At 27.9% G+C, this 11723-nt stretch overlaps 1 protein-coding gene across 2 annotated transcripts in view; it reads right to left on the bottom strand.

Annotated features, from left to right (window-relative positions):
• LOC101241110 (squamous cell carcinoma antigen recognized by T-cells 3) overlaps positions 1–11723 on the bottom strand; it is a 117287-nt gene that overhangs the window by 6594 nt on the left and 98970 nt on the right. For both annotated transcript variants that reach the window (XM_065807200.1, XM_065807202.1), the window contains 3 exons: positions 11263–11359; positions 10796–10985; positions 10631–10715 (listed from right to left, as the gene is read on the bottom strand). In XM_065807200.1, the coding sequence (XP_065663272.1) occupies positions 10631–10715; positions 10796–10985; positions 11263–11359 (372 nt within the window). The remainder of the gene's footprint in view (positions 1–10630; positions 10716–10795; positions 10986–11262; positions 11360–11723) is intronic.

Raw genomic sequence — 11723 nt, 5'->3', positions numbered from 1 at the left:
CTGTATAACGTTTAGGCGTACTTTAGCTGATTTTACTAGGCATATCATTTTAAAACCATTCTAAATAAAATCACTATCTTTATCCCTATTTTGATCACTGTCAGTTCAATATATGATCCTAAATTACAATAACCTAAGATATTTTTTACCATTAAAATGGTTTAATAGTAATTTTACCAATGATGTAGTACAGTAATTTTTTTTTTATGTAAGTTTATTTTGGACCACAAGTAACAATTTTAACAATTGTTTATTAATCGCATTTCAAAAAAAAAAAAAAAATTTGAACATGTACACATGCTATAAAAGTGAAAGTAGTAAATAATGGATCACAAAACTCTTGATAAAGTTAGATGTAAGTTAACAAAGCTTATTGGTACAGGAAAAACTTTATTAGAGTCAGAGCTACCAACTTTAAGAAATGTTTTAAGATATAATCTCTTTCTTACAAGGATTGAAGAAAATGAATAAATTTTTAAAGCAAACTTTTTAAAAACTATGGTCCTCAGTAAAATATTTGTAGCAAAAGCTAACCCACTTATATATATTATCTCTAATAAAAAAGGAAAGGAAAGAATTATTTATCAATGGAAGAAAGTGTATAATCTGGCATTAGGTAGAGAAACTTCTAAACAAATTTCTGACCATAAAGAGATCTTAGATAAACTGTTTGATGCCGCAAGGTAAATATTCAATAAAATCATGAGAAAGAAGAGAAGCATTAAGAAAAAAAAAAAAGTCAAAATCACAAAGAAAGTTGTCAAGGATGTTTTATTAAAGAAAAAGTCAAAAAAACAAAGAAAGTTGTCAAAAAAACAAAGAAAGTTGTCAACTTTTATTAAAGAAAGTAAGGAGAGTTGAGAATATAAATTATTCTGATGAACTATCTCAAGTTGATATTGACTTAGAGTAAGATGGTTTTGAAAATGATTATAAAGACAATATTTATTCACCAAATAAACAGACAACCTCTAAGCTAAATACCTTAAATGTAAACCATATTGTTTTGTCAGGATTAAGCTTCGGTATAAGTAACAGAGCAGCTGCATCAATTGGCACTGCAACATTAAAATCAGCCAAGGATGCAGGTTTTTTTAAAGATGACATTCCTGATACAAGTCTTGCTTTGGATAAAAAAAATTGATAGATCAGAGCAAAGATTAATGAAAGCTTTTAATGAGAAGCACAATAATCAAGTTAAAGACTTAATTATTAATTAATACAACACTATTATATTAATTATTGTATTAATACAAAGATAATACAATCTTTGATGGTAAAAACTTTACAAAAACATTTTGCATATTGTGAGGATGGCAAAAATCATCAAAGAGAGATCAAAGAAAATCATTATTATTTCTGTTCTGAACCTGGTGGAAGATATCTATTTCAAATTGTAAATAACTCAGAGAAGAGAGAGGGTGGAATATCTGTTAATCATATTGCTGAACAACTATATTATTGGATACAACAAACTCAATCAAACTTAATACAGATTTCATTTTTATTTCAATAAAATATAAAACTTTTATTATTCAAATGCTGTTAAACTCACAAATATGAAAAACATTAAGTTGGAAGGGCGGAGTCATTCAATATTTATAGTCTAGGATTCAAACTAATCTGTATTATTTGTGCTTTATATACCAACAAGTTGCCGCTTAATCAACTTTGGATGTCAGCTTTGGATGGAAAAACATTATCTGACAACAAATTTGCAAGAAACATTGGAAAACTTATTAACAAAGCAACATTTTATTTCCAAAAAAAATCTCTAAGTTTGAGATAACAATATACAGTAACTCATCTTGAGAAGAAAGTTATAGATTTCTTATCTACAGTTCAAAAGTATTTATAGAAAATATATAATGCAGTAGGATCAGGTATTCTCTCTAATAATTTAAAGTAGACTTAAATTGGCCCTTACAATCATACAAGATGGCTGAATCTTGCAAATAGACTTCAAATCTTGTGTTCTAAGCATGTATTAAAAAACAAAGATCCACACAACTTGAAACTACAAGCAGTGTTTACCATGAGAGTTTATTCTATCATGTGATTTGAAATCAAGGTGATGTTCTTAATTTAGTAAATAAATAATGAATACAAAGTTAAAATTTCAAATACATTTCAAATTGTAATACTTTTATGCACAATAATTTATACATTTATTTATTTTAGATATATAATAGCTGGATTAGAGGTCCATGTCATATTCTTAAACAGCTAGTTTTGATTAAAAGTCAGATAAAATTTGTGCAGGATAGTGTATTACTAAATATCTGCTCATCTACCTGAAATGCACACTGTGATTGTATTCTTCAAATGTACACTGTGATTGTATTCTTCAAATGCACACTGTGATTCTTTAAACAATACTGCGTAGTTCAGTTCTTTTTATTTTATAGATTTGTTGTGATTCTATAGAAATGTTTTATTTTATAGATTTGTTGTGATTCAATAGATATGTTTTGATTAGAATAATATGAAAGCGCAAAACCACATGTAAACTATATATTTATGATTAAAACAATGTTTTTAAGTTTACCTGAATAAACAAAAAATGTAAAAATAATGAAAAGTTCTCAGTATCATATAGCCAAATACATGAAAATAAAAATGGCAAACCTAAAATCTTAAATTTTTGAAAAGTAAACCACCCAAGTATATATAATTAATTATAGTAATTTTCAAAATGAATTCACTCCTAACAAGACTGCAAGCAACCATTAAAGAGTCTGATTTTATTACCTTTCTTGAGAATAAGGAAATCTCCCAAGAACCTGATTTCTGAGATTTAATAAATAATATTATTCTTAAAATGTATTGTATGCTAGGAGTTCTGTATCCTCCAAGTTCCCAGGGAGCCTTTAGCTTTTTCAACCTCTTTTCTATAATACAAAACTAAGTAATCTGAAAGTAATGAACTTTTGTGTCACTTTTTTGAGTTAAAAGCTAAAAAAATTATTTGTTACAACAAACAAACAACGAATCACTTGGTTTTTACCAGAAAAACACTAAACACAAAAACCCTAGTTTATGGAACTACAAATACATTAAATCGAATACAAATATCTAAAAAAAATTTTAACCAAATATTATACAAATAAAATACAACAATATAGCCTATTATTACCAAATATAAATACAACAACATATTTTACCCAAACCCTGATTACTGAAAAGATTCTTTAATACAATAATATTTTAATTTGTATTTGTGTACTATTACATAATTTATATTTTTGCACATAATTTAGGTAAAATAAAATACATGCTCAAATTGGTTGAAGTGGGATTTAGCATTTATTAAAATAAGTATACTGTTTAATTAATCACTTATTAATCATGCAAACATCAAGTCTGATGTTTATGTCAATTTTTTATAAATTATGCAATTATCAAGTCTGATATTTATGTGAAGATTACATAATGTAAGTAACAACACATTAACTATTCCTATTTCAAGAGATTTAGTAATCCAATTGTCTTGTTAACTGAGTTTTGATGGTTATTATGTTAGTTCAGTTTAATATTTTTTCTGATACCAATGATCTCACACTAACAGTTTAATTTTTACAAGTTCTTGATATATTTAAATGAAAAATGATCAGAAAACAAGAACTGTCTGTAAAAAAACAATATGCAATATTCACATTGTGGCAAAAAAAACTCTATGTTTCAAATAGTAAAAAAAAAATTATATTTAAACTTCAACAGTTTGAAAAAAACTGGAAGTCAATTAAAAACAATCAGAATGTCATCAAATTACATCTGCTTTCAAAGAAGTTCTTCAAAGAACTACAACCAATAATAAATTATATTATTAACTGTTTTGGAACTAACCCATACTTACTAATAGTTCTCGAGGAGCACTGGAATCTGTGTCAACAGTGAAGAGAGGATTGATGGAGGCAGGGTTTGGTGGCAAAATAGCTACATAAAAATCTTTTCTTCCAAGGAAATCACTCTTTTGCCCCCCTCCCCCCCCCTCCCTAATAAAACAAAAAAAAACTTGTGAATTAAACTACACAAAAAATAAACCATAAATGACAGGAAATAAGTTTTGGAAATGTGACTAATGATTCAATGTTTCAAACCTTTGGTTTAAAAGTAAGGTCATTTGTCCAAAGTAAAGTTGAGGAATAGATAATAAAAAAGTGTGATTACTGACTGTGAAACATTGTAGAGATTGTGTTATGGTGTAGTGTTGTTTTGGTGGGTGTTGTTTTTAGAGGTAATAATAATAAAAGAAGAGAGGTAATATTGATAAAAGAAGTGTATATGGATATTTTTAGAGGTAATAATGATAAAAGAAATGTATATGGATATTTTTAAAATGTCATGCTATACGTTTAGAAAGTCAGATTATTTGCAAGCCAATAATTTTTTATATAAAATAATAAAAACAATAATAAAAAATATCTAAACTATTTTTATTACCTGATGATTGCGGTAAGCACGAAATTTAAAGTTGTAAATTATGAAGTTATTTGTTTTTATTTTATAAAGTTATTTGTTTTTATTTAACATAATTCACACACACACACACCTTAATTATATAAATTTTTCTCAATAAATTATTAAGAAAAAAAAAACTTTAAAAAAACAATACAAAATCTTTTCTGAAATGAAATAATAAACACAAGTAACCAAAAAAATTAATGAGAAAAAAGTACAATAAAGTTTAAACGCATCTACAAAATTTCCATAATTGAAACATACTAATATGGGATGACCCCATTGTTTTTAATAAGTGCTTGTAATTGCCTTGGCATTAATTCAATAAGGTTTTTAATCATCTTGATTAATATTTCAAGCCAAAGTTTAGTCAGTTCTTTTTTGAGCATTTCATAAATAGTTATTTACCTTTTGTTTGTTGATAATCCATTCAGCTCCATAAATTTTCTGTTTAATTGGGTTTAAGTCATGCCATGGCATGAGTTGAGTATTACTTTCAAGGAAATAATCAGTGATTGAATGTGCTGTATTACATAGAGCATTGTCTTGTTTAAACAACTACTTTTGATCAGCCTTAAATAAATTGCTTGGGATAAGCACATTTTCCAGTGTCACAGTACCCATACTGGTTTAATCTTCCTTTCTATATTTTACAACAGCCAATGCCTGACCTTAATATGGAACCCCATATGCCAACAACTTTTTTGAATACATCTTTTTATGTGCTGCTTTAAATATTTTATCTTTATTTTTGTGGCAAGCAAATCTTCTTTTTTTTTCTGTTAATAATTTCAGAATTCGATTTATTGCTAAAGATAATCATTTTTCATTGTTCTGCTGAATAGCATGAAACAAATTCAATACTTTCATGTGTAAAAACTTACTTATTGTCATTCGACAAACTGTTTTGCTTACAAGCAAACTATTAATTTCTGCACTTAAAGCTGATACTCCTGCTTTTATATTGCGTCTACTTAGCATGTAAAGTGTGTTTTTGATGCACGCTGGCAGTTTTTTGGGACCCAATACAAGGTTTATCATTGACACAACCAGTTGATGAATAATTTGGTATTGCTTTATGAATGCTGAATTTAGAAATATTCAGGTGTCAGCTGATTTTTGGATTGCTAATTTTCATTTTACTCATACTAATGACTTGCAATTTGGTTTTTGATAAGACAGAGCTTTTACCCATTAAAGTATGCGGTTTAATAATAAGGATACAAATACAATATCCTTACATTAGCTATTACACAGGCTATTGAGCGATAAAAATGCAAAAAAAAAACCAACAACTATTAACTAATGAGAGTTTCAAAAAGTTAAAAAGGTCTTAATTGTTCTGTTAGATTTAAAATATTATTAAGAACAAAGTAGCGCATGATCTTTATATATTTTAGGAGTATACTTCATACCTTCATTTTACTACATCTGATACTCGAATAAATAAATCACAAGATGATGTTGAGTTTTTCTGCACATTGTGTAATTAAAAGTTACAGCTTGTATTGGTCGAACATCCAACATTAAGAAGCATTTACAAAGAAAATATCACAACATTTTGGGTAAGTGGTTTAACTCATACAACACACTAAACAAATCAAATAAAAAGCAAAATGTGCTAGATGCCAATACTTTGAATGCTATCAAGTTCTTTATTACATCGAACTGCTCAATTAATGCATTTAATAATGCCTTTTTGAGGAAAATAGTCAAAGTTCCACTTCCTTGTGCAAAAAGTTTTAGAGAAATGAAGATGAACCATTGCTGAACCAAGAGGTTGCCCTTTATATTGAAGAAGCAGATAATGAGCAGCTATAAATAGTTGAAGATGAAGTCTTAAATTCAAACCTCAGATGAACTTCTTGAAATGCTATTAACTGAATCAATGAAGCTGACTTTAACAAATGTAATTCAGTTAGCCAAAACAGCTGTGGAAGTAAATATCACTTATGACTTTAATGATAATGAATACAATCTTCATAGTGCTGAGCTAATTAAAAATCTTGAAATTGAATTGGGAACCTTGAAACTACCATGTTTTTCTTGCGCAGCTCATAAAACAAACATTGCTGTACGAATCATTATTAAGAAACAAAAATATATGTGTCATTTACTTGCAACGCTTTCAAAGTAAGCAAGAAGCACAAATCAATCTATAAATAGCGTTCAATACCACATAAAAAACAGAGTTGTTAGTCCTTGGCCTTGCCTTAAGACCAAAAATTGAAACCTAGGCCATAGTCTTGACCTTGAAACTGTTGGCCTTGGCCTTGAAAATTTTGGCCTTGGCCCTAATTGTTTTGGCCTTAAAAAAAGATACATATTTTCTTATTGATTTGTTGAATTCTGCACATAAACTTGGTCCATTTTTACAAAATGCGGTTTTATTGTCACAGCACTTGCTACTTACAGTTTTGTTAATAATTGGCCTTGACATAAGACAAAAATTGAAGCCTTTGATCTTGAAAATGTTTGCGTAAGCCTTGACCTTGAAACTCTTAATCTTGGCCTTGACCTTTCAATTCTTGGCCTTGTAATGTGTGGCCTTGGCCTTACTATTTTTGGCTCTGATACAAAGCTCTGATACAAAATAAAGCTAAATTACAAACAAGTTGTAATGGAATTCGTTGGTCAGCTGCTTTCCTAATGTTACGGAGTTTTCAATGTGCTTATAAAAAAAATGCATTCTATCCAGAAAATCAATATCCAAACACATTAGATAAGATTGAATTATACCTACAAATCCTTCCCGCAATATCAGTTTAACTTAAATGTACAAAAGAACCTTTCATCGATTGCTGATGTTTTGCCTGTATTGACTATTATGATTTCAAAATGGAGAATGGAGTTACAAGGAAATGGAAAAGAATTTGCTAATTTGTTAATTTCTTCTTTTAAATTAACCACTTAACGAACCTATTAATTTTCAAAAGTGTGTCAAAAACAAATCTATTTTTTTTTTTAATTGATTTTACTGTTTTAACCATGCAAAAAAGGAAAATAATAATAATTAATAAATTTTAATATATTTTAATAATTTATGACCTTCCTAATTGACCTTTGAAAACTTGCTCGACATATGTCGAGCATTGCAATATTGCATAAAATTCTTGCAAAATTCTTGAAAAATTGAAGTGAACCTAGTTGCAAACTTAATTTCCTCTATTTCTAAACAATAAAATATAAAGTTGATTTCAATAAATTTATAAATTTATGATTTTATTACTATCGTATTATCGTATATTTATTACTATCGTATTATCGTATCATTTATTACTATCGTGTATTATCGCACTCGTAATGTTGCCTTGCAACATTACGAGTGCGAGAAATACACGAATCTCCCTTGCATTGGTATTAGGAAAATCTCTATCGCCTTTCTGCAATGCATACCGATTTGTTTCAGTGACAATAATATTGATTAGTTCATCGTCAAAATATAAATTCAAAAAGTCTAATGCATTTCCATCAGCAGGAATATTTTGGTTGCCGAAAACAAATGGAAACCTAGGATGAGGTATCGTTGGTTGAGGTTCAATTTGCCATGCACGCACGTCTGCAAGCGTAGGCTCATCTTCTTCAGAATCATCGTCTGAGAAACCTTCACTGTCACTGGAATCACTCCTCTCATCGTCAGACGAACTAACATGAACTGAGTCGGTATCGCCCAATAAACTTCCTTCGTCACTGTCGGAATCCATCATATTTATAAGTAACACAAAAAATGGGCACAAATAATTCAACAATGCAGGTTACGCAACAGATAATTCATGCAAAATTATCAATCACTTAAAAAAAAGTCACGAAACAATGCAATGCACTTCCAACCGCCCATGTGTAAACACTGGTGCGTGGCAGTCATAAAAAGAAGAGTTTATCGTACAGGAAGCGCATCAGATATCATAATAACCAATCAGAAGCTTTGCTCGACATATAGCGAGCTAGCTCTCAAAGTATACCAATTTTTGGTAATGCTCGACATATCTCGAGCAAATTTTTTTTGGCTAAAAAAGTTTGCTCGACATATGTCGAGCAAATTCGTTAAGTGGTTAAAGTTTCAGTACAAGCTTAACTCAGGAATTCATCAAGTAGCATCACTGTTGAATATCTCAAAGCTTAAATTGTGGTTCTTTAGACCTGATTGTCAATTTATTGTTAAAGGTATTTAGTTATTAAGTTATCTTCTCTATATATTAATCCCAAACTTAATAGTGTTTGTTCTATTAGTGCTTATTCGAACGTGTTTGACATGGAACCCTTGGCAACCACTGCAACCGAGGTAGTATTTGCAGCACTTTGTTTTATAAAAAAACGTGAACAAATGTGTATGCAAATATCTAACATATGTAAACTTCAAATTAAGTAATGTTAAAACAAACTGAAACATTTATCAAATTTTACAGTTTGATTTTCACTTGAAATTTGCATTGCGCCAAGGTCTCCTTAATTTTAATCTATAACATTTATTTCCATTAAAAAAATCATTATATAGTTTCAAAAATTATTGCTTAACAATGTGCCAGTGTAGCCGAGTGGATAGAGCGCTGAGTTTGTGAACAATAAAGCCATGGTTCAAGTCCTAACGTTGGCGACTTTTTGTTAAATTTTTTATTATTATTTTAAAATACAAAATACTTTTGAAGTTTTATATTTTGAAGATTATATACAAACATATGTAACGATATTCTACATTTCAACAAACAAAAAGATTTTAAAAAAGCTAAGATTTCTAAAAACATTATAACACCGGGAGAACAAATTTGTTGTGTATGCATCATCATTGAGATACTTATGTTTTAATGAGCTCAGGTAATTAGTCCTAATAAGCTGCGGATGGTCTAAAAAAAAAGATGTCTGAAACTTAATAAAAAAAAAACTTAATAAGACAGTCCTGCTACTCCAGAAGGTGTTGCTGTGGAGGCAAAAAAAAAAAAAAAAAAAAAAAAAAATGTAGCTAGAAAAAAATTTAAAACTTTCTTTTGACAATTAAAAGTTTTTTTTACTACGTTTATTTTTTTACTGTAAATATATGCAGCCGTTTTTCAAAACATATTTTGATTAAAAAAAATTATTAGGAGAAGCTCTTTGTAAAATGTTTTTTGAAATGAATAATTTTTATGAATTTTTTCAGAACTCTTTGAAAATATGTATTCAATAATGTTTGTAGACATCTAAACAGCTTATTTTGTAAAAAAGTCAATATGGTATTTTTTTTACCTTTAAGCATTTTAATATTTATTGGGTCCCTAATATTTTCAAAAATAAAGTTTTTTAAAAGTATTTCAACCTGGTACTCAAATGAAGCAAAATTATATAAAAATTTCAAAAATAATATTTAATTTGGAAAAATTTTAACTTATTTATCAAAAAATAAAGTTTTAATTGTATTAAAAATACATAAAAAAATGTTATTAATTGTATTAAAAATACATAAAAAATGCATTTTTTTGTTTTTTGTTAAAAAACGTAATTTTTCATATAATAAAACCAAAAAAAACAATTCTATATTTGAAATCTGTATTATTTTTGAAATTTTTATATAATTTCGCTTCATTTGAGTACCAGGTTGACATATTAAAAAAAATTTTTTTTTTTGAAAATATTAGGGACCCATTAAATATGGGTCTTGAGGGACCCCTTAAAATATTTTTTATTTAAAAAAATTTTAAATCTAGTGTTTTTGTATTAGATAGAACACATTAAGGGGGTCTCTGCATATATTTTTCAAAAATGTTGTTTTTTGGGATATATATATATATATATATATATATATATATATATATATATATATATATATATATATATATATATATATATATATATATATATATATATATATATATATATACATATACATATACATATATATATGTATGTATATATATTTTTAATTCACCTCCCCAAGACCGAGAAGGCCACTACAGGTGAAGAGGCAACTCGTGGTTATAACCCTCTTTCAACTCTATCACTCCAAAACGCAAACCTTGATAAACAAGGCCGCTTTGCGGAGAAACAAGTTGAGCGTGGTACCAGGGACTTAGCGTTAATCAAACTCGGAATCTCTTGCTTATGAAGCAAGCACTATACCACTACACCACTACCGCATACACACATATACATATATACAGAATAACATATATTTTGTATGTTTAGAACATGTAATTACCTTTTCAAACATATCTTTAATGTGATTTTCATCAACTGAAAATAATAAATTGCTGATGAAAATGCTACACTCATTGTCCACTTTTCTATAAAAGCAATTAACAAATTAAATCACTACAGAAACTAACTTTTTTAATCTCAAAGTTATATGACATTAAATTTGTACCGAACTTGTTCACCATCATTAAGAACAACTTGATTACTATCATTTACATTTAATGGTGACATTGAAGTGGAAAGGTGCTCAATAAGTTCAGTTTTAGCCAATGCAGCTTCAGTTTGCACAGTTTTTACAGCAAAATCTGTATTTACAGCTGTTTCAGTAATTACTTTGTCTACCAATGTATTTGCTTCAGCTAAAGTTTTAAAAATAATTATCAAAACAAAAATATTAGCGGTATTGGTAAAACAAACAATCTTGCATACTTTATTGTTTTGCACTCAGCATTCTCCATAAACACATAAATTTTGAAATGTTTAGTTTTAATGCTAGTCATTTTTGCTTTGAAATGTTTGCCTTTAATGCTAGTCATTTTTGAGATATCATATTTGATATCTTTTTAGTGGCTCATCGCTTTTAAGAGGTGGCTTTAAAGTAATTTAAAGTATTAATAATTTAAAAAAACATTTTACCCTTTTTCTTTTTTATAGGAGACTCTACTTCCATGGCTTCATTATTACTTCTCTTTAAATTTTTTTCTTTTGTAATTTTTTTCTTTTTTTTTTTCAACTAAAAATAAAATTAATTTATTACTTTTAAATCAAACATTATTATTATTAATTATTAAAACAACAGGTAATAACATAGTCCTGAAAACGTTAAAAATGTGTAGGATGTTGTGTAAATGTGTAGGATGCTACTCTATCATTAAGACAAGTAACAATAACATATATTTGAGATTCTTTCAGTAATGCATATTAGAGCAACTCCATTTTTATCATTTAAAAATGACAAATCTGAGGATAAATGAAAAATGGCATAGTTATTTTTTAATTAAAAATGTAAACTGATAAGGTAAAGATAAAGTGTTTTTTTCTATATATAAAAAAATAAATAATGAAAAACAATAAGCTTAAATAACCAAAGTAGTAAA

Source organism: Hydra vulgaris, chromosome 10, assembly GCF_038396675.1.
Source record: "Hydra vulgaris chromosome 10, alternate assembly HydraT2T_AEP".
Lineage (NCBI taxonomy): Eukaryota > Metazoa > Cnidaria > Hydrozoa > Anthoathecata > Hydridae > Hydra > Hydra vulgaris.
The sequence above is the reverse complement of the archived record's forward strand: the minus strand, read 5'-3'. Positions and strand labels throughout refer to the sequence as shown.